Raw genomic sequence first — 24,030 nt, 5'->3', positions numbered from 1 at the left:
GTCTTGCTGCTGTAGACTGAAGACTAGCTGATCTTTTGGAACTCGTCAGACCTTCAGCACCAGATTGGGACTACTGAGACATCCAGCCTCGTGGACTGAACGACTATGGATTCTCAGCCTCTCCAGTGTGGTGCAGCCATTGTTGGACTACTCGGACTCTATCCTGTGAGCTAAGCTGATAAACCTCTATACATATATATTCATTCTACCGGTTGTGTTTCTTTGGAGAACCCTGACTAATACACTCCTTAATAATTAGTAGATATGAAAAACATTACCATTGAAATGTACCTGATGACTTTATATCCAGGTTCAGATGCCAAGGATCTCAGAAAGTAATTGTCTGTGACTAGTAATTACCAGATATATAGAGATTAGAAATGCATGTGCAAACATCTTAGTGTTAATTGCATTAAAAATGAATTTTTCTGTAGGAAACTGTGTATTTTAATAATGAAATAGAGATCTTTTTTAAAGGTTAAAACATCATTTAATTTTGTCCTATAGGGTTTATACTGAGTACAGTAGTGTATAACTGTATTAATTCAACTGTAAACCTAAAATTTTACAATTTACAGCCAATTTTGAAAGAGATGCATCTTAGCTCTGGAAATTGTTATTGAATATGTCAGCGCTGTTGTAATGAAATGCTTCTTCTAATTATGTGGTTATTAAATAAATAATTTAAAAAAACATTTTGTGGCCAGTTGTGGTGATATACACACCTTTCATTCCAGCTCAGGAGGCAGAGGCAGGCAAATCTCTCTGAGTTTGAGGCCATCCTGATTTACAGAGTGAATTCCAAACCAACCAGGGCTACACAGTGAGACCCTGTTCCAAAACAAAACAAAACACCACATTTTGTCTTTTGTTTACTTTTATTTGAGACAAGGTCTTACTATGTCCCCCAGGCTAGCCTTGAATTTGAGATACTCCTACCTCAGCCTCCTGAAGGCCCCACCATGCCCATTTACTAACTGAACAGAATTATGTGAAGAAGGTTCGGGGTGTGGGGATGACTGACTTCAGAATGAATCCAAAATGAACAGAAGGAGCAATGCAGTTTGCTCTTAGGATGGAGTGCTCAGCAGCAACAGCCACCCCAATCCTCAGTGGTGCTGACTGGAAAGCTCATGCTTCCAAGAATCTTTCCAGACCCATGAACAGAAGACAGATACTGCTCTTGCAAAGGACCTGAATTTGGCTCCCAACACCTACATCAAATGGCTTACAACCACCTGTAACTCCAGCCTTGGAGAGTCAACATCATTTTCTGAATTTTCACATGCACAACCCCCCCCCAAAAAACCCACTAAAACACACACACACACACACGCACACGCACGCACACACACACATACACAATTCAAAAATAAAAATAAACAAAATCTTTAAGTGTATATGTGAGCATCTGTGTGTATGTAAGAGCACATATATGCAGGTGCCCATCCAGAAGAGGGTGTTAGATTCCGCTGGAGCTGGAGTCATATCGGTGGTTGTGATCTGTCCAACATAGGTGCTGGGAATTAAACTCTGGTCCTCTGTAGGAACAGCAAGTGCTTGTAACTGCTGAACCAGCTCTCATGCCCTTATTTATTTAGCTGATAGAAGTAATACATGGTGATCCCCAAATCTTAAATGATGAGATTTAAAAAGTGGACATCCCTACCTTCACTCTCCTTTCAAATACTGTTCTCATGTTGAGAAGATACAAATGGGCTAGAAATGATCTCTGGTATCTGATTGGCCTGAGTAGTACAAAGCTCTCATATTATCACTGGCAGAGAAGGATCCCTCAGGGCCAGGGACTAAGGTTTCTCATGAAAGGCTGTCCTGAGAGAAAGGGCACACCGGTCATGAGGAGTCCCTGCCCAAGGCCACAGGCCTCTGTCTGTCCTTGGCTGACTATCTACCATGTTCAGAAATAACTGTACTGAAAAAACTGGAAAACAAGCCATTATTGAAAAGACAAGATTTTCCCTAAGTATAAATGTATAAACAATAGGTGACATGTACCTATTGGGACACCCAGAATCTAGGAAAAGCATTTACATAAAATGTCAATTCTTTAGGAGCCAAGAGATTAGTGGATGCTTATGTATTAAAAATAGAGCTAACCCCTATTTATTCTTTAATTCAACAAGTCTTTTCTGAGCCTATGAGGGATGTCCCTGCTGGGCCTGGAGAACACAACCACCAGGTCACAAGGTCTGTCTACAAGTGGATCACACTAGAGAGGACACAGGCAAAGTGGGGCTTAGCTTGAAAAAGGAGATGAGGGAAGACACCTAGAGGATGCTGTGATCACCTCTTCTTCACCCTGCTGGGTCATGGCCTGACTCCACACTGGCCAGGCACCACATCCACTCACAGCTCAGGAAGAGGAAGGTAGTCACTGCTTCAGGCAGGGCCCCATGAGGGCCACTGTCTTCAGCTGGGAAGACAACTCCTAGGGCCATGTTGGTAGGCTTGATAGTAACAAGATGTGGTGAGCCTAGTTCCTTGAGAGAATGTGACGGGCTTGTCTAACTCTGTGGGTTGGCAGGGAACTGAAGCCTACTCCAAAGGGACAAGCATACCATGTCTGGTCCCCACAATCAAGAGCGCTGGTGACCAGGGAATCTATTCTGTGAAAACATTGGAGCAATCTCCAGATTTGACAGTATGTCAAGACACCTGATTTTCCATTTATTTTGTGACTGACAACTGTAGGGGACACAGGCTCAGAGGAAAAGGAGCAAGGTCATGGCTAGAGGAGGCTCCCCTACCCCAGCCACTGCTGTATGGGCAGCGAATACGGTAGGGATGAGAGTGTGGTGTTGAAAGATGGTTTACAGCCTGAAGCCAAGGACAGGGAATGGCCAGCCTCTGGGAGGCCCCAGCCCAGACCCTCTGGATCAGCAGCTGTCCTTGAACAAGAGTCCAGGTGATTTTATGCCCCTCATTGTCTGGGAAGCAATACTTATTTCAGGTTATCTATCATTTTTTTGCTTTCATGAAAATAAAGGGCAGCTTTACCAAGTGAAGGTCATCATTGCTAATGTGAAGGTGATGGAGGAAGATCCTGTTCCATATTAACTTTTCATGGCATTGAGCCACATCTGGGTTCTTCACTTTCTTTGATGCTAGGGGAGCAGCCAGAGTGGATGAATGCAGTGAAGTTACTGACAAAAGGGACCAGAGGGAAGCAAAGGATGATGATTCAAGCTGAGTCCTTGAGCCTCAGAGCTTTGCAGCCAACCACAAGCAAAGGTAAACACAGATACTCCCCAGCAGGCAGTATAGAGAGTTACTGAATGGGTCCCAGAGCTACAGTAGCAGGACTCTGGCCAAAGGCGCTTAGATTCCCTGACTGATCACTGCATGTAATTCCAAATGACACATTTTGCTTTCAGAAGAACTAAGTTGAACAATTCAATTCTCTAGAAGTTTCCTAATACTAATAGTGAACAGGAGCCTGAGACAGATCCTGGGTTGAGGATGTGATTTCAGAGACATGACAGATATGTGATAGAGCTGAGGGTGACAAAGCTCAGTGACATAGAGTGTGCTTAGCATGAGTGTGGCCCTGGTTCCATCCCCAGCACCAAAATATGAGATTAAAATGAAATAATGAAATAGGATCCATGAGGGTCTGGAGAGATGGTTCAGCAGTTAAGAGCATTGGCCACTCTTGCAGAGGACCTGGGTTCAAGTCTCAGCACTCACATGGTGGCCAACAACCACCTTTAATTCCAGTTCCAGGGGATTCGACACTCTCTTCTGACCTCCATGCACCCAACACAGGTGCACTTACAGACATGCAGGCAATACACTCATACACATAAAACTAAAAACTAATAAATAAAATATTTTGAAAAATAGGATCCGTGAGATGGTTCAGCTGGTAAAGGTACTTGCTACCAAGCCTGACAACCTAAGTTCAGTTCTTGGGAACCCATATGGTAGAAGGAGAGAAACAATTTCCATAAGTTGTTTCCTGACCATTCGTCCATGCACATGTACACACAAAAACAAATCAACAGATGTAATTAAAAATTAAATTAATAAAACAATAAAATAAAGCAAAATAAAATAACATGTATACCAGCTCACACTACACACACAATAAGTAAAAAGAATAGCAAAATAAAAACATAGTAAGTAAAATAACCAAGCAAAGTAAAGAAAGGAAGTAAAAGGAAAGATGTGATGTACACAATGCAGAATTACAGATGCAAAATCTGAACACAGGCAGCAGAGATGCTGATGCCTGGCTCACCAACTTAGTACTAGTTGACTAAATGTTGCATGATTTATACAGAGTACTAAGAAGAAGAAAAGAAAAACTACTTAATAGTTCTGCAGGGAAGGAGGAATTTGGGAAATTCTTTAGAAGAATGTAGATATAAATGCACAAGAGCAAGTAAATCGATATTAAAAGTCTGAAGAAAACCCACCCAGTGTAAACATTGCATGGCTTTTTTGTGTCTCTTGCTTGTTCTGCAGAGCTGCTCAGAGCTCACACATGTTAGGCAAGTGCTCTACCACTGAGCCACAGCCACACTGCAGCTGTAGACAGTTTTTAATATATAGTTTTGCTGAGATGTAATTCACATGGCATATAATTCCCATTTTAGTACATTCACAGATTTGAATAGCCACAAATCTAACTTAGAACATTCCAAAAGAGAAACCCTCAGTCACTTTCCCTCCCACACCCTCACTCTTATCCCCAGTCCTAGGCAACCACTAATTTGTTATCTGTCTCTCTAGAGTCACCTATTCTGGACATGACATGTAAATGGAATCATACAATATGTGATATAGACGTTCAGTTAATTGGCAGCTATTCTTGCAATTAATCTCCTCAGACATTTCAAATGCAAATGTTTTTAATTACTTACATAAAGATGCAATCAAGCCTTCAGAATCTGCAACAGTACCCATTAGAGACAAGCAGACAAAAACGCCTTCCTAGAGAGAAGAAAAGGGAGATATACTCTAGTGAGTCTCACCACCACAGGATGGCACCGCAGACACACGGCACTACATGACTGCACCCCTGCCCCAAGTTGTCCATGTCCTGGCCAGTGGCCTGGAGGGCCACACCAGCACAACCTGTGATCCTGGAGTCCAGCTACCCAGACTTGGAAATGAATATTTCCAAAGTTAATGTATAATAAGTATCATTTTTCAATGATTGGTATTATAAAATCGTAGGTATATTCTCACATAGAAAAAAAAGTGAAGTATTTTTTACAAGGAGCGAGATCAACTGTTGAATGAAATAGAGTAAGCTCTAGATTATTAAAAAAAGATCTTAAATTTTGGAGAAGAGTCTCATAGCAGTTCATTTTTTAAAAATATTTTATTTATTATTTTTATTTTATGTGTATGAGTGTTATGCCTGCATGTAGGTAAGTGCACCCGTGTTGTGCAATGCCTGTGGAAGACAGAAGGGGCTGTCGGATCCCCTGGGACTGGAATTATGGACAGTTGTTAGCTGCCATGTGGGTGCTGGGATTCGAACCCAGGTCTTCTGCAAGAACACTCAGTGTTCTTAACCTCTGAGCCATCTCTCCAGCCCCAGAAGTTCTTTTTTTTTTTTTTAACCTTAAAAAAAGCAAGCTTGGTCCATCCTAATCCCTGCTGGTCAGTCAGTGATATGCCAGGCTTCACTTGTGGACCAGAGCACCACAGAAGCCCTGCCAAAGTTGAGCAAGACCTTTGTAGGCTCATGCCAGTGGCACTTCTGAACACTGAGGAAAAGAAAAAAAAGCAAGCTCAGAGCTGAAGAGATGGCTCAGAGAACCCGGATTTGGTTCCTAGCACCCACATGGAGGCTAACAACCACCAGTAACTCCAGTTCCAGGGTATCCGATGCTGCCTTCTGGTCTCCGCAGGCATTGCATAGACATGGTACACTTACATGCATGCTGTTTGCTGCAGTGGACTACAATATTGTGTTTATAAGAATACCACTCACTGGGCCAGGCGTGGTGGCGCTCACCTTTAATCCCAGCACTCCTGGGAGGCAGAGGCAGGCGGATCTCTGTGAGTTCAAGGCCAGCCTGGTCTACATAGTGTGTTCCAGGCAGGCTTGGTTTTTTTAGGGGACCCTGTCAAAAAACACAGATCTCACCCAAAACTAAACCCAGCTTCTATCAGAAACTTCGTCAATGGAATTCATGAGCAAAAATGGATTCTGACACTAGGTATAAGTGGAGAACCTTTTCTCTAAAGCGACTCTGGTGACAGCAAGAAGGAAACTGCAAGGAAAAGACCTGAAGTTCATAACCTGCAGGAGCCTCTGAGTGTGTAACAAAGTTGCTTCTTCTTACACTGTTCATTCCACTCATTTTTCAAGTCTCAGCTCCGATTCTCCTTTTCCTAAGAAACCGTCCTAAACCTCCTACTGAGGATACATTTCTCACCCTCCTATAACTCCAGCTACTAAATTTGCATTTCTGTAATCGCCAGCTCCTACAGGGTCACCAGCTAATGCAGGATCACCAGCTCCATTTGCTCACACATTTTTGGCATCTGGAATATTGTGTTCTTCATATTGGAATCCTCAAGAATCTAATAAGATATTTGTCTTTAGTGTTTGCTAACCCTCAAATTAACAAGTTTACATAATGAATTACTTAAAAGGAAGGAAGGATGCCCTGATGTGGCTTTTAGACCACATTAGTTTCTTGCTGTATTAATGTCCTAAATGCAAAGGCAGTGGGTGGGGGAATTGTGTGTTATTATAAAAGGATTTCTTTAGGAAAATGTCTATCCTTTGTCTTTGAGTCATTTGGACTTTTTGTTAAGAATGTTAAAGTTTAAAAATGTATATATCACTGCTTGTTATTTGTCTTAGTTTTTCTGTTCCTATGACAAAATACTTAAAGCTCCTTCAGGACAGACCCATGCATCGATTATATGCAAAAAATACCAAATACACATATGGTGAGCTTCCGTGGACAACTGACTTTGTTTAGCAACCCTTAACCATTTAGTGTTAGCTATGTCATCGAACCTCTTTGGGGTGGGGGGCATAGTAGACTTGGAATGGGTTCAGAGACAGAGTCAATAAAGGGAGAAAGTACTTACGTGAAAGGACTAGGATCACTACAGACATGGAATGGGTCTGGAGGATCAGTGTAGACTACACTATCTAGACAGCAGGTCATTCTTATACTTTTCCTGGATGGTATAATGGTTCTTCACAGGGACACCAGCCTATGTTAACTTGTCCACTACTGTGACCAAATGCCTGACATTAACAATCTAAAGAAGGGAAAGACTGGTTTAGGTTCATGGCTTCCAAGGTTTCAGTTCATGGCAGGGAAGGCATGGTACAGAATAGCTCACACCTGGGTGTCTAGGAAGCAGATGGAGAGAGTGCCTGTACTAGCTAGCTTTCTCTTTTCCCTCTCCATTCTTTCTGATCTCCACCTATGGGAGTGCCACCCACATTCAGGGACAGTCTTCCCCCTTAGTTAATCCTGTCTGGATAAATTCATAGACACACCTAGATGTGTGGTTTACTAATCTAGGCATTCTCAATTTACTTGGGTTGAAAATCAAGATTAGCCACTGGAGTCCTGTGTTTTGCATAAAAGAGGAGCAAAACAGACCCAGAATTGGCTTTTTAAAGAATTCAAGTACTAACAACTAACTACTTGATCCTTTTCTCAAAACAACTCTAAGTGTTTGTACCCCCTCCCTCTAACAACGAGCCAGTCCACCCAGCTTTTTCACCACAGCAGAACATCTGAGACAGGCTAACCTCATGAGAAAAAGGGTTATTTATCTATCTCATAGTTTCAGAGGTTAAGTCTGGATGGCCTGGCCCATGGGTGCCAGAGAATGGCAGAGTGCTATGAGAAAGGACTGTAGTTCAGACTAGGCTTGTCCTTTTAGCAATCCTCTTGAGAAAACTGCCAAGGGGTCCCTAAAGAGTTACAATACTCCTTTTGAAGGTGTGCCTTCAAGTAACCCAAGAACTTCACACTAGACTCAACCTCTTCAAGATTCCATCTAGGGCCACCCCAAGGTGGACCCTCCAACCTTTGGATCTTTGGGGTAGACCCAAACCATAGCACAGGAGCTCATGGAAAGTCCTGAAGTGTCCCACCTTCAGAAGGACTTATGGATGAAAATCAGGAAAAGAACCTAGTAAAAAGTGGTATCAATATCAGGGTTTCAGATAAGACCTCTGGCAGGTTCTATGATTTGAGCCTGGCCTGTTCTGACCATGAAGGAACTCAGGAGAAACACAAATCAGTGGGTACAAGCCCACTGCAGCAGCCCACTAAAGCCCACTCACCCTCCCCAGTGACAGACTCCATGAAGCCCAGCCAGACACACGGGGCAGAATCCTACCTCAGAATGAGACCAGTGACCATGGTCCTAAAGATTCTTGGGGGCTCCTGAACCAAATCTGGATTAATATCTAGGGTAGATGAAGAACTAAAAAACGCTGAAAGATTAACCACAAATTTAGCACCAAAAGAGTAAATCAATCAACAAGTGGGCAAATGAACTGAACAAATATTTCTTTAAAACATTTTATTTCTTTATTTTTATTTCATGTAATGAGTGTTTTGCTTGCATGTATGTAAGTGCACCTGTGTTGTGCCCGCAGAGGTTAGAAGAAGGTATCAGATCCCCTGGAACTGGAGTTATAGACAGTTGTGAGTTGTCGTATGGATGCTGGAAACTGAACCCAGATCTCCTGGAAGCAGCCAATGCTCTTAACTGCTGAGCCATCTCTCCAGCCTTCTGAACAAACATTTCTTAAAGAAATGCAAATGACCATAAGCAATGAAGAAATCCTTAACACCTTCATCCATCAGGTAAATCAAAACCATACTGTGATTCTATCTCACTTCACAGGATAGCCAGCATAAAGAACACAAGAAACAGTGCAGGGCCTGCTGGAACATGGCTTTAATCCCAGCACTCAAGAGGTGGAGGCAGGAGGATCAGGAGTTCAAGGCCAGTCCTGGCTATCCAGCTTGAGGCCAGTCTAGTCTAGATGAGACCCTGTCTCCAAATTAAAAAACAAAACAAAGCTGGACACAGTGGCACATGCCTTTAACCCCAGCACTCAGGAGGCAGAGGCAGGCGGATCTCTGAGTTCAAGGCCAGCCTGGTCTACATAGTGAGTTCTAGGCCAGCTGGGGCTAGGGCAACCCTGTCTCAAAAAGATGAAAAAAGAAAAAATTAAAAACAAAACTTTTTTTTTTTTCAGGGAAATAAGGAAAAGGGAAAAGGAAGAAAAGAGGAGGAAGAAAGAAGGGGAGGCAGGATGGAGAAAAAGAGAGGAAAGAAAAAGTGACCAATGAAGCGGAGCCAGATTTGAAATGTTGGATCTGTTCCCTTTATTACTGTCTCTACATTTGTAAATGTTTGAAATTGTTAAATGCAAAAGTTAATTTTTAAAAACTCCATAGTGACTTGCTAAGTAACACTGTTATGGTGATGACCACAAAAGCAAGACAGTCACAGTACTTGGCAGTCCTCAGCCAATGATAGCTCCCAGACCAGATGCCCGCAGCCTCCAGGTTCACCAGCCTGCAATCCCAGAGGTCCCTGGCTTTGCTGTCTACCAGGCAAGCAGAGCCTCAGACTACAGTGGCTAAAGAATCCATAGCCCAAGATTCCAGACTCCCTAGGACCTCCCACCTCCCAGGATTCTCTCTAGATGCAAAGCAGCCTGGGTTTCAGGGTCTGCATCAGCTTAAGCCAGGTCAGGTGCAGAGATATGCGGCCCCAAGCACACAGAGTGCATCACCAAAGCAAACAAGCCACCAGCTACTCTTCACAAGATGCCCTTTTTGATCATACAAATATTTAGCAGTCAACACTACTATGAACCTGAATTATTAGAAACCCAACAAACCACAAGGCAAACCTGTTTACCTTCTGTATGTGTACCTGCCAGGCAGGAGGGACTAGAATGACAATGCTTTTTAGTGTCACAAATAGTGCACACACTACAAAGAGAATGGTGGCTCCAGCTTGGTGATAAGTGTTAACCCCCCTCAACAGTCAGAGCACTTCGTGACTGGAGCTGATGGGAATTTCTGTATTTGAGTTCAGCAGCGTGTTATGGGTTAAAATAGACACTGAGATAAGGAAAGCCAATAATCATTATGAAAAATGAAACACATTCATATTCCCCTTGAATTACCTGTGCCTACCATGCATGTTGTGCATATCCACAATCCCAGCACTCAGGAGGCTGAGGAGTTCCAAGCCAGCCTGAGCTACATAGGAAGACCCTGTCTCCACAATCAGGCAGGCAAGATGGCTCAGCAGGTAAAGGCACTTGCTGTGCAAGCCTGGAAACAGAGTTTGAGCCTTAGAACATAAACACATAAAGGTGGAAAGAGGGAATCGATTCCACAGTTGTCCTTGGACCTCCATGCACCCACACACATACATATGACAGGGAGAGGGAGAGGGAGAGGGAGAACACATACACACACACACACAACACACACACACACACACACACACACACACGAGTGGGGGAGAAGAGAGAGAGAGAGAGAGAGAGAGAGAGAGAGAGAGAGAGAGAATAAATAAAAGCAAAACCAGAATCCAAATCAAACAAAATCACCCTTTGCCCCTTTGGTAAATGACCAGGCATTAAAATGCATACCCTGGTGTCCTTGGCTCTGGATGACACATGCTGGGCAGCTTTTGCCTTGTCGTCCACTGAGGTCTACAGAATGCTACCAGGATGTGGGGTCTGTCCACTGTGACACTGGTGGCTTGTGACAGTCTCTCTCTTCACAGTCAGCTGTTCTAGCCACACCCTCCACCCCCACAGCATCCATGGCTGAGATTTCAGTGGGTTGCTCTTCGCCCTTCTGATATTTCTTCAGGTGAGATCTCTAATACCATCAGATATTCAGATTCGTTACACATTGTGTAACCATGTGCTTTGTACATGTCAAGAGAACCAGGAGGCAAAGCTCAGAGAAAACAAGTGGCCTGGCTGGCCAAGCCTCTGCTATCTAGGATTAAACAACCAATTTACACAAAATGCTTACAAAGGATGGCTTTTCAGAAATAAAAAAGAACACAAAACGTGGCTAAATCTGCATGTGAGTGCATCTGGGAGTCTGTAGTTTTAAATGTGTTTGAAGACTCAGAAAAGAGCACAACACTCAGCATTCAGAGTGGAGAATGAAATAGGAAAGAACAAGATCAGTATGTGAACTCTGTATTAGTGCTTTCAAATCTGACCCAGAGTCTCAGCCTAATCCCACTGAATTCTTCCATGTCATGGCAACAGCCTGCATCACTGCTGGGGGTGGGGGGACCTGCTGCTGCAGTCCTTCCCCCCAGGCTTTAGTGACTTTAGATATGTCCACTGCCAGCTGCCATCCTCCTACTGAAATGATCACTCTCCTTAAATAGAGTCTGCCCCAGCCCCAACAGATGGCTGTCACCTAATGTACCCAGTGGATGGCAGTGGCTCCTTTGGAACCTTGGTGTCAGTCCCCCAAGTGCTATCATACCTACGACATGCAGCTTTGTGTTAGATTTAGGACATGAAAAACGTCTGTCCTCTTTAGGGAATACTGCTCACTGCTGAGACAGCTGCTCTCGGATTAAGGATTAGACAGGAAATTTTCAGGCTCATGGTATTTGGACATGTAGCTTATTACTCTAGGACACAGGTATACAGTGTAAGGAGGAGCTAAGGCATGAAGTCTGGCGAGAGGAAGCAGGGGATACGAGAAGAGGGAACTGCAATCTCTGAGCTCCAGAAAGTGTTAGGCACCCTACATCCCTGCCAGGAGGGTCCATGAACCAACCCCATTGCCTAGGAGCTTATCACCAGCGCAGCATCTCTGTCAATCTTGGGGTGACTTGTAAGCTTGAGAAACACTGCCTGAAATTACGAAGGTTATTTAACCCTCAAAATGGGCCCCACCCTTTTGAGGTAGTGTCTCACATGTAGCTCGGGCTAGCCTGTATCTCATAACTCTCCTGACTCAGCCAAGTGCTGAGATTCTAAGTGTGGGCCACATCACTCCTGGATTCTTAACAACCCTTGGAAGAGAACATTTATTTCCTTGATTTATGGATGTCCTAATCAGCTTCAGCTGTCAACATGACACAGCCCAAAGTCATTTGAGAGTCAATAGAGGGATTTCTCAGATCAGATTGGCCTATGGCCAAGTCTATAAGGGATTGTCATGACTGATGATTGATATGGGATGGCCCAGCCTACTCTGAGTGGCAGTGTCCCTTGGCAGATGGGCCTGGGCTATACAAGAAAGCCAGGCAAGCATGAACCAGCAAGACAGCAAGCAAAGCACCCTTCCTTTATGGTTTCTTGCTTCAGGTTCCTGCCCTGACTTTCCTGGATGATGGACTGTGGCCTGGAAGTAGAAGATGAAATGAACCCTTTACTCCCCAGGTTGCTCTTGGTCAAGGTGTTCTATCAGCAACAGAGATCAACTAGGACAGTGGATAGGAAACTGAGAGAGGCTATTTCCTTTCTTGCCTCTCTCATTATAGGACGGATCTGCTTTTGGGAGGGTGCTGCCCATGGTTTCTTAGTTGGAGGACAGTACTGGGTTCAATATACATCTGTTGCATCCCACATCACATAGTCTTTCCAACACCCCCACCTCAGCCTGTGCAGGGAGTCTCAGTGGTCAGGGTTCTCTGGAAGAGTGCTTAGTACCTCACCCAGCATTTTATAAGGAACCTGTGGCAGGTAGGAGGGGGAGTGACAAGGACAGTGACCCACGAGCAACCTGGTCATGAGAGGGGTTGCCAAAGTGGAGGCCAGTGGCACTATACGGCCACAGGATATTAACATGTGAATATGAACAGATACAATGGGATATGAACAAGAATACAGGACAAAGCCTGGTGTAGTGGCACATGCCTTTAATCCCAGCACTTGGGAGGCAGAGGCAGGGAGATCTCTGTGAGATTGAGGCCAGCCTGGTCTACATAGTAAGTTCCAGGTCAGCTGGGGTTACAGGGAGACTCCTCTGACTCAAAAAGAAAAAAAAGAACCCCCCAAAACCAAACCAAATAAGAACATAGGATGTAAACACAGCTAGTCATGGCAGAATTGGCATGTGCACACATAGAGAAGAACCCAGTCACCCTGCCAGGCAGTTGCTAGGGTTCAGAACTAGCTCCCAATTCCAAGCCTCTGAGGCCTGGCTGGACCTGAGTGCTCTGGGTGTCCATAGGCTGGAATCCCCCAGGGCCTAAGTGTCCTGCAACAAACATGGTCTTTTCTGGGAGCTAGCTGAAACAAATGAATTTAGAGGCTCCTGCAACCCAACAGCATCACTGGCAGAAGTGACACAGAGCCAACCCAGGTCCTAGGTCCTTGGGAACTTGTACCCTAAAGCTGTAACTGATGGTATTACTTTCTCCACTTGTTCCAAAAGCTCAAACCATGTAACAGTTCTTCAAGTCTCTTCCCTGAAGTCTTGACAAGTGGGGCCACCATTTTGAATGGACAGAAACAAATGTCTCTGGATGAGAAGAAAACACACTTCTAGCCAGCTGGCGTTGCATTCTGCCAATGGAACTGATGACATAAACCATCTGAAGTCTGTGGGATGAAATCAGCCTTGTAAAAGTACTACACAGCTAGGCAGTGTGAGACACTGAAGAGGCACAGAGGGAGAGTGGTAGTCCTGTCCCCATGCCTAGAAAAGAGGTAACCAGTCCCTTGTGCCCTCAAAATCCCTGGAAACACTAAATTAGTTACTTTTCTTGTTTCTCTGACCAAATACCTGACAAGAAGCAACTTAAGGGAGGGCATGTTTATTTGAGTTCACAGTTTGAGGGTGCAATCCATCATCAATTTCTCCTTTCTATTCAGTCTAGGACCCCAGCCCATGAGATGGTACCACCCACATTCTGAGGGTCTCCCCTTTTCTCCCGATTGGCTGGTTCCTCCAATAGGCGGGGCCTGACATGGAGGGTGGACTGTGAAGGTGCTGCTGGGAGCCATCTTGGGACAGAAGCCGGGAGCCGTGGGTAGTGCCTGTGGTGTGGGAAATGAGCAGCCAGCCACAGCAGCTCAAAGACAGAATGGACTGACTCCTATGGACCCAGGGCGAGATCATGGGCCCCTGAGGCGTGAGTGAATGCTAGTAGGGACTATGGTAGCTGGGGCGTGGTCTGATACTGAGCTGCGATGCTGGAGGTGTGGGGCTAGGCACTGGGTTCTCATTCCTTTGTAAGTTAATAAACTCACATAAAATATATTATATGGTTTGTCTGATCGCGCAGGAGACCCAGAGGGAATTCGGGCCACAAAACTGGTGTAGTCTGGCCAGATAAAGGAACTACAGCCTTGGGGATATGGGCCTCAGAAAGCAGTGCTGTTCCCGCTGCCCCTGTGGCAGGTCAGCTGGGCTCTGAGTCCCAAATCCAGGAGAGAGGCCAATCAAAACCCATATGCTTAATGGGGTGAGGGATAGTCATATGGATTATACAATGGATCATAAAATTTGTAACTAAAGAGAGGCCAGCCATGCAGAAGCGTGGGCCACAGCTATGTTGTAAATGTGGGGATATGTTGTGGGTATGTGAAGATTTGTTAAAGGTTGCCCAAAGGCTAGAAAATCTTTTACCTGCTCTGGACCCAAACAGAGTGCCCAGAGAGAGGGCGAGTGGCCACTTTGCATCATAAAAGATGTGCCCCAGGTGGGGAAAGCTGAAAAGGCTGCACTGGCAGACCCAGGTGCAGAGCTGGAGAGAGAAAAAAGGTGGGACACTGACTCGTGTAAAGTCCAAGGACTCAGAGGAAAAGACAGATAATAGTAAAAAGGAAAAAAAAGCTAACTGTGCTGCAGCTAGGAAATATTCCATGCTAGAACTGTTAAAACGAAGACAAACTTACAAGCAAGCAAGCAGAGAGCCCCTGGCCACGTGGTTTGTGAGAGTATGGGACATAGGAGCAAATGACATCAGTCTAAGTCCTTCAGAAGCTTCACAGCTGAGTTATATAACCACCCATCCAACCTTGCAATATAGGCTGTTCAACCTAGGCCAATGCAGGGGGGGAGCAGTCCTTAATGGGATGGCTGGCTGATGGGGGCTGGAGGACTATAAAGGAGGGGCAGGCATTACTGAGAGAACTAGGTATGAGAAAAGCAATATATGATGTCCAGTTCACTGGGCTAGATAAGAGTGTGTTTGCCAGAGATATGAATGAAAGTTTAATTCAACTGGGACCTTGAGAATGGTATGGGGCTTTAATGGTTTTACTACGCCCTTTGATGGGACAGGATCTTTGTAAAGTGAGAGAGGTTTGGCAAATCTAAATGATTCTGACCAGCATGTAAAATGTGTCTGTAAAATAACAGACACATATCTCCTATAAGAGATATAAAAAAGACCAGACCAAAGAAATGGTCCACTTGGGTTACTTGAAGACAAATGTGGCAAAGACTTATGTCAAGCTGAAATCCCCAGAGAAAAAACTGATAGAAAACCAAATTCAGTACTAAGGCATTTCTGGAAGGTTTTAAAACTAAACAGTTTACAAAGTTATCAAAGGATAACAACTATACAAGGGGTGGTTAAGAATCCCCGAGTATTAAATAAGATGCATTTCTCTTCTGATAAAGCCTATACTAGGGGTGGAAGCAGGTTTCCCCACCAAGTTCTTCCCCAGCAACCCGGTATGGTCAATGGGAAGATGACAGATGTGGCTACAGTCAGGAGGCAGATGCAGAGCCTGTCTGACTCAGGGAACCAACAAGTGGAGCAGGGACAGGAGAAGGCCCCTGCCTCCTTAGCCCAGTGCAGGGTCAGGCAACTGGAGCTGACACCTGTAAGTGTATCAAGAATAAAAGAATACAAAGAGACTCCATGCAAAATCCCCCAAGTGCAAAATTATTCCAAAGAGATAACTAAAAATGGTAAAGAGCTAACCAAGTTAATGCCTTGTACCCATGCTATGGTACCTAACAAGGATGTATGGAGAAAACAGTTAATACGAATGGACAAAACCTTTCCATGCTTTGTGAGACCTTGTCTATGAGTGATTTAATATATGTTAACCTTCCTCTGAGTGTTTTACAGATGTGAAACCCATTTGAAAGATACCTGAAGAAGCAAAGGTCAGCTATAGCTGTAAGATTCTTGGGAGTTTTATGTAGGTTGGGTAAGATGAGGATAGAGGCTCTCAAACTATAAAACTGTTAAGAACATCTACAGTACCAGGGGTGGGTTGCCCCCTTATGAGCTGTTGGTCGGGGAGAGATCCTAGAGGTTCTCCAATTCACCAAGGCTATTTCCATTAATGTCAGTTGTACACTAGAAAGGTTGGTAAGGCCACATTGCTGAAGACACTGCATGTTGTGAGCGTGGGAAAAAAGAAAAGGAACTGAGACTAAGCCAAAACACTCCGTGCCACTGGATGGATGATATTCATATTGCCAGGAGGCTCCATACAGATGGTTGGGGAAGAAAGGATCCCCTATAATTCTACTCAATGATGGACCCCACGTGCTGCACACCATGGACATGCCAAGCAATACCTGCAAGTGCAATAATAGCTCGAACAACACACATACAACTGACAAATTTCTAATTGGATAAGGCCCACTCCTAGGGGTGGAACACACATCTGGTGCTGTAGACCAGGCCAACGCCTTGTGCCAAGACAGGCTACAGGCCCTAGTGGAGAAGCCATCATGAGTATATTGTTTAATGAGTATAGTACACCTACTGGGATATCTTCTAGGCATTTGTATTTACATTCATGTTTGTTTAAATCTGTCTACTTCCTTCCATTTGTCTTTATAGTAGAAGAAACACCACTGAGATAGATCAGTGGCCAAGGCCTAAAGACAACTAATGGGGGTGGCCCAAGAAGCCACTATCTCACCATGATACAAGAGAGATCGCCCTACATCTATTACCTCCTCCAAGGCTCAGGGACTTTAGCAGAAGATGGAAAGAAAGATTTTAAGAGTGAAGGAAAGGGGTGGAGTGTCTCCCGGTTGGCTGGTTCCTTCAATGGACGGGGCCTGACGTGGAGGGTGGACTACGAAGGGGCTGCTGGGAGCCATCTCTGGACGGAAGCCAGGAGCCGTGGGTAGCACCCATGGTGTGGGGGACGTGCAGCCAGCCACAGCAACTCAAAGACAGAATGGACTGACTCCTGTGGACCCAGGGTGAGATCGCTGGCCCCTGAGGCATGAGTGAATGCTAGTAGGGACTATAGTAGCCAGGGCGCAGTCTGATATGGTGGGCTCTCGGCTACTGGAGGTGTGGGGCTAGGCACTGGGTTCTCATTCCTTTGTTAGTTAATAAACTCACATAAAATATATGGTTTATATGATCACGCAGGAGACCCAGAGGGAATTCGGGCCACACCCCTCCTCAGTTAAACTTTTCTGAAAACACCTTCACAGACACACCTAGAGGAGTGTCTTCTAAGTGGTTCCAAATCCAGTCAAGTTGACTGTGAAGATAAACCCCCATCACAAACACTACCAGAGACATCACAAAGTAATGAAGGTGGTGATTAAACCCTCATTCTGGTCATAGTGGAAGGAGTGAACCAATTCCCAAAGGTTGTCCTTGACTTCCACACAAAATAGGAGATATTTCATCCATAATATAATTTTTCACCATTAGAAGTTTTCGAAGCTAGAAGTTGTGGCATGACCTCTAAATCTCAGCACACAGCAGGCTGAAGTAGGAAGAATGTGAGTTCAAAGCTAGTAGGGGTTACATAGCAAGTTCAACTCTAACCTGGACTATAGAAGCAGACCTGGTCTCAAAACCAAACCAAACCAAATCTTAGGGATTTTATTTGTTCTGTTTGTGATGTTGTTTTCTGTTGGGTTTTGGTTTTATTGAGACAAAGTCTCACGTAACCAGGCTGCCTCAAACTTGCTATGTAGCTGAGGATGACCTAGAACCTTCTGCCTCTACCTCCCAAGTACTAAAATTATAGGTGTGTACCATCACACCTAGCAAATCAACCAAGTTTTTACATTTTATTTTATGTATATGAGTATTTTTTTGCCTGCATATATGTGAACCACATGCATGCAATACCCTTGGAGACCAGAAGAGGAGGCTGGATCCCCTGGAACTGGAGCTAAGGATGGTTATTAGCCACCATGTGGGTACTGGGAACAGAGCCTACCTGGGTCCTCTGCAAGAGCAGCCATTGCACTTAAATGCAAAGCAATCTCTCCAGCCCTTCAACTATAGTTTTTGAAGTACTCACGCTTCTTCTTTTTTTTTTTTTTCTTTCTTTTTTTGGGTGTTTTTGAGACAGGGTCTCCCCGTAGCCCCAGCTGGCCTGGAACTTGCTATGTAGACCAGGCTAGCCTCAAACTCATAGAGATCCACCTGCCTCTGCCTCCCAAGTGCTACCACACTTCTTTTTAATATAAAAATATTTTAGTCCAGGGGCTGGCTAAACCCTGTGCCACTCACCAGGTCTGCCCAACAGCACAGGGTATACACAGTCATTTACTAGACTTCACAAAGGTGAGAATGACAGGGAAGACAGGGGCCAGTGATAGACTGCATGAAAAGGCAACTTTGGAAGTCAATGACATCAACAGGTAGAGGAAGAAACTAAAGTCCAGAGTCAGGGACTAAAATTCTAGAGGTGAAAGGTAAGGGACAAATAGAAAAGGGTAAGATCCAAAGTACGCAGATCAATAGGGAGTTAAGGAGCCATGGGGAGGATGACAGCAACAAATGAAACCCTGGCTTTCTGTGACAAGTGTCCTTTATCCTGAAGAACAAGTCTACACAGAGCCTTGCAGAGACGTGTATGGGAGTAGCAAAATATCAAGGAGGTGGATTAAAGGAACTGTCAGATTCAGGTCAATCCCCATGGCCACCCGGCTCCTGGCAGACAGCAAGGTTCCCACTGTGCATTTGCCCTCATCCCTCACTCACCCTCCTGTTCACCCCTCCCATCTTCACCAGATTCAGCCCTTGCCTGTCTGGACATGCCTCTTGCTCTTCTTCCCTCCTCTCCATCTACCACTGACTGCCAGTCTTTTACACTGACCTGCTGGCCTCTGCCTTTTGCATCTGGGGCCCATCCAACAGTCCCCCCTCTCCCTCAATCCCCCTCTCTACTTAGTCCCCCTCTCCACTCAGTCCTCCTCTCCACTCAGTCCCACTCTCCACTCAGGCTTCTTCTCCACTCAGTCCCCCTCTCCACTCAGTCCCCCTCACCACTCAAGTTTCTCCTCTACTCAATCATACCCTCACCACTAAATTCCTCACCACTGGATCCCACCCTCTGAATCCCACCCTCGGCACTTATACAGCCCAGGTCCCACTCACAATTAAGAGGGGTCCCCCAATATCAATCAGTATAATCAAGACAGGCATGAAGAGGCCCATCTCCCAGGTGCTTCTAGGTTTTGTGAAGTTGACAGCATTAACCATAACACAGGGTCTCACTATCCAGCCCTGGTTGGCCTATAGATCAGGTTGACTTAAAGCTTGTGGCAATCCTCCTGCCTCTGCTGGGATGCCAGGCATGTACCAGTATACCTGGTTTTTATGTGGTGCTGGAGATGGAATCTGGGATTTCATGTATTGTAGACAAGCACTCTACCAACTGGGCTACATCTCCAGCCCATCTACATCTTCATTGCACAGGTGTGACTAAAGCACAGACGACCATGTGCAGCATGACCAGACTAGAAGGGTGTACTCCAATGTCGATGGTCTGAACAGGAGGGACACCCAGCAAGGCCTGTCTGCAGATTCTTCTTCCTGGCCTCTCAACACAGCTTTCCTACCTCCTGCCTTTATGAGACAGAGTTCTCATCTGCTATCAGAGAAGGTCAGAGAACTGCATTACATTCAGCTCCAAGACAGAAAGGTAGTGGAAGGGTACTGTATGCTTGCAGTTTCCAGGATCAGCCTTTGGGAAGAGAATTTCTAGTTAGTATGGCTTGCCTTGGAGGGAAGAAGCCGTTGAAAGGAGGTCAGAAGGTCATAGAGAGACTTTGTTTCCTAAATCACCATTGTTTTCCTTCCTCATCATCCCTTACCTTTATTGGTCTGAAACTGGGCCAAGGCTCTTCAAGAAGAAGAAAAAAGGCTGATTCTTTAAGCTGATTGATCCAGTTATTTAGGAAATAACAAGAGCTATGGGAGTTACAAGCCTGAAGCAATGGACCAAATCATAGCCAAGTTGGGCCCTTGTTCAAACCTTCCCACTATAGAACAGTCATCCGTTCTGCTGCCTCTTCTGTCACACCGCCAACTTCTTCCTTGTGTGACCTCTGAGCTCCTATCAATCTAGACTCTCCCTATATCCAGGCACATACATCTTGCCTCATGCTTCTGGCCATGCCTAGAAGGCTGCACTTAGACTGCAGGAGAGAAAAAAGCCCAGGAAGCACCAGTGCCTGCCCAGCCCACAGTGCCATTACACTGGACCAAATGTACATGTCTGCTAGTCCATCCAGTATATTGGTAGAAAGTCCACTGCCTTCCACTCTAGCCACATTGGGCTGACCAGTATTAGAGCATAAGGTGACCACCTTCCATTGGCCAGACTTTTCACTACTGTGACAAAATATCTGAGGTAACTTAAGGGAGGAAGGTTTTATTCTAGGGAACCATGGTGGGTTGGGAGGGGAATAGCTGAACAGAGCAGCTCACATCATGGTGGTCAGGAAGCAGAGTCAGGATGACTGTGAACACCTGAGCTCTGGCTTCCTCCTGCAGGAATGACTTACAATATGGGCAGAATCTGGACTAATGACTTTTACTTAACCTTGCTATAAAAAGTTACTGTTTATAATGTAAACAAGCTCTAAGAGTCATGTGCTCTTGTGACCTGGCCACCTGACCTTGATCCTTCAGGAGCCCACTTTGCCCTCTGTTAGGATTCAGATACACAGCAGCCCTGCCCCTTCACCAAGAGGGCCTCATGGCTCCGCAAGCCCCTGAGAAAAGCACCTTGGTCTTTGAAGTCAAAAGCAGACTTTTCTCCAGTTTGGTCAGCATGGCAGGCTTCCCCTTTGATCTCTAAAGGGGGCAGGTTTTAAGAGTCCCACAGTCCTGCTCTCCAGCTTCCCCTGCCTAATCTTTAAAAAATATATCTTCCCACTTGCCTTCTGCACCTCCCAGAAGCCTTCCCCTACAAAAGACCCCCAGCTCACGACCCGGGGGCAGACATTTCCCTACCCAGAAGGGAATCTGTCCCATGTGTTCCTTTGCTAATAAACTCTATTCCACTAGAGTTTTATCTGTGTCCTGGTGCTTTCTCCTGATCAACCGATTCATCCATCAACCCAATTCATCCATCGCCTACTTCATCTATCACTCTCCACCCAAGATAGTGAATGAATGTGGATGTGCTTGTTTAGCATATCACAGCACTGAAAGCTGCATATTCATATTTATATCCTCATTGGAAACAGTGAGAATTGAGATGAATGCTTGACATTGTGTGTACAAGATATTCTAGACCTAGGGATCAAAGGGTAAGATTCTCAATAAGATAAGGGTACATTCAAGTTTGTAGTTCCCCAGTTCATTCTGGAGAAACTGAATAAAAGTATGGGTGAAGCCTGGCTCCAGATCACAGTTCCTTGAGAGATCTGAAGGAACAAACTCTCAGAGTTGGGGTCCACTCTTGGCCTTAATGCTGAGTCCGGCTGATTCTTTATTCAGGTGTAACTCTAATGTGGCTTAGTCACACCGAACCTCCTTTGTCTTCCTTTTCCACTGGCTCCCAGACTTTGGGATGGTACCACCCATATTCAGGGCAGGTCTTTCCTAGTTCATCCTCTCTAGAAATGCCCTCACAGACACCCAGAGGTGTGCTGTGCTAATCTCAATCCAATCAAGTTGGTAATCAAGACTAATCATCACACTCTGGTTGGACATGAGCCAAACTGCCCCTGGGAATGCAGGGCTTGAACCTCTGTTCATCAGGTAAGCTCTGAGTTTGGTGCCGTCAGCCAACTTGGGAGGTTTAGAGGTAAAAAGAGCAGCTCAGGTGCCAGGGAGTGAGTGGGCTGGGTTTTCTGCTCTTTCCAGCATTAGCTCATCCCACATTTCTCGGTATCCTTGCAGCAAACTGCTAACCAAGGCTAATACAGGCATGTACTTTCCTCACAGACATCACTGCTAATTCAAGCACCCTCTCCTCTGATCTGACATTGGTGTCCAAAGACACTGGCAAAAGCACTGTTAGTAACAGCAAAATGAAAATGTGTGGGCTTATAAAATTTTGTAAGACACATCTTTATTTCAGAGAGATTAAAGTATCAACTGTTCTAGTTTGGTTTCTGCTGTTGGGGTAAACACGGATCAAAAGCAACTTGGAGGAAAGGGTTTATTCCAGCTTACAAATTACAATCCATAGTTGAGGGAAATCAAGGCAGGAATCTGGAGGCAGGAGCTGAATTGAGACCATGGAGAAACACTGCTTGCTGACTTGCTCCACTACCTTAAACAGCCCAGGCCCATTCAGGGATGGCACTGCCAAAAGTGAGCTGGGCCCTCCCACATCAGTTAGCAATCAAGAAAATGCCCCACAAACATGCCTACAGGTCAATTTGATGCTAGAAATTCCTCAATTGAGGTTCCCTCTTCCCAGGTAACTCTAGTTTATGTCAAGTTGACAAAAACTAACCAGCACATCAACCAAGTGACTAACGGGGTTATGTCAGTGATCAAGGTGATAGATGGAAAAAAAGGGTAACCTTTGTCTCAGAACTAAAGCATGGCACATCACAGTGCAATCGGTCACAGCGGGACAGGCAAATGATCATTAAGGAACTGTGTGTAGGACTTTTCCTTCAGAGCAGGGAGCAGGGAAGGCAGAACAACAATTCCACATGTCAAGGTGCCATGCTACCTGTATCTGTGCTTGAAAAGTCAACTTAAACTGGGTAGTGGGCACACAAATATTTATTTTATGTGTTCTTACACCTGTTTTATATGCTTAAAATGTTATAGGAATACACTTTCCTTTAAGTTGGACCTGTTGCTTTTTTGTTTTTCCAGACAGTGATTCACGAAGCCCAGGTAACACAGGAGGGAGGACTTTGAACTTCCCATCTTTCTGCTTCCACCTCCTAAGGGCTGGGTGTGCACCATCATCACTGGCTCTACCAACCTGCTTGAACCGCTCCTTGTTCTTTGGGAGATCATGTACTCAAGTGATGGCTTAACAATCAATTCAGATCACTAGCTACACTTGTAGAGAATCTGGGTTGGAGTCCCAGCACCCACATGGCAGCTAACAACCATCTGCAACTCCAGTTCCAAGGGTTCCAACACTTTCTTCTGGCCTCCATGAGCACTGCATGCACATGGTACACTTACAATGAATGCAGGCAAAATACTCATATACATAAAATAAAAACAAACAACCCCCCCAATTCTTTTTAAGTTCTTTAGAAAAAAATCAATTCTGCCAGGTGTGGTGGCACATACCTTTAATTCCAGCACTGGGAGGCAGAGGCAGGCAGATCCCTTTGAGTTACAAGTCAGTCTTGTCTACATAGCGAGTTCTAGGCCAGCCAGCCAGACCTACACAATAGAGCCCATCTCAAAAAAAAAAAAAAAATCAATTCTATAAACTAATGAGCTGAGAGAAATAACCTTGGCCACTCATCTACACACATTATTAAGAAAAAAGGAATTTCATCATTGTAGAAGCAGCCATTATTGACACATATTTAACTGTCAAACACTCATAGACTTAATTACCAATGTTTTCTTTTTAGCATTATTATGAACTTACACTTTACATTAGCTAAAGATTTGTTCAGATTTAAGGTAGTTCAAATTTTACAAAAAAGTAAGTATTGGGGGCTGGAGAGATGACTCAGTGGTTAAGACTGCTGGGTGCTCTTAGAGGACCTGGGTTCGGTTCCAAATACCTACTGGCAACTAAGAACAGTCCATAACTCCCTGATAACCTCCCCCTCCTCCATCATATTTTATGTATTCTGTCATATATGTTAAGGCTTGTTGAGCTACATTTGTGTCCCCCAAATGTCTCTCAATGGAGTTCATCTACTG

The 24,030-nt window shown here is 44.8% G+C and overlaps 1 protein-coding gene and 1 non-coding gene across 7 annotated transcripts in view; one reads left to right on the top strand and one right to left on the bottom strand.

Moving 5' to 3' along the window:
* The window catches only part of Ebpl (EBP like), a 79,045-nt gene that overhangs the window by 51,258 nt on the left and 3,757 nt on the right, over positions 1 to 24,030 (bottom strand). For all 6 annotated transcript variants that reach the window (XM_029559586.1, XM_029559588.1, XM_029559587.1 and 3 more), the window contains exon 3: positions 4,887 to 4,956. In XM_029559586.1, the coding sequence (XP_029415446.1) occupies positions 4,887 to 4,956 (70 nt within the window). The remainder of the gene's footprint in view (positions 1 to 4,886; positions 4,957 to 24,030) is intronic.
* Positions 5,613 to 5,744, top strand: LOC115068732. Its single transcript, XR_003848074.1, has one exon. It is a non-coding gene; the product is annotated as a small nucleolar RNA SNORA52 (small nucleolar RNA).

The sequence above is a fragment of the Nannospalax galili genome, unplaced genomic scaffold, assembly GCF_000622305.1.
Source record: "Nannospalax galili isolate Female #2095 unplaced genomic scaffold, S.galili_v1.0 scaffold488, whole genome shotgun sequence".
NCBI classification, from domain to species: Eukaryota; Metazoa; Chordata; class Mammalia; order Rodentia; family Spalacidae; genus Nannospalax; species Nannospalax galili.
This window is presented reverse-complemented; position numbering and strand designations above follow the sequence as displayed.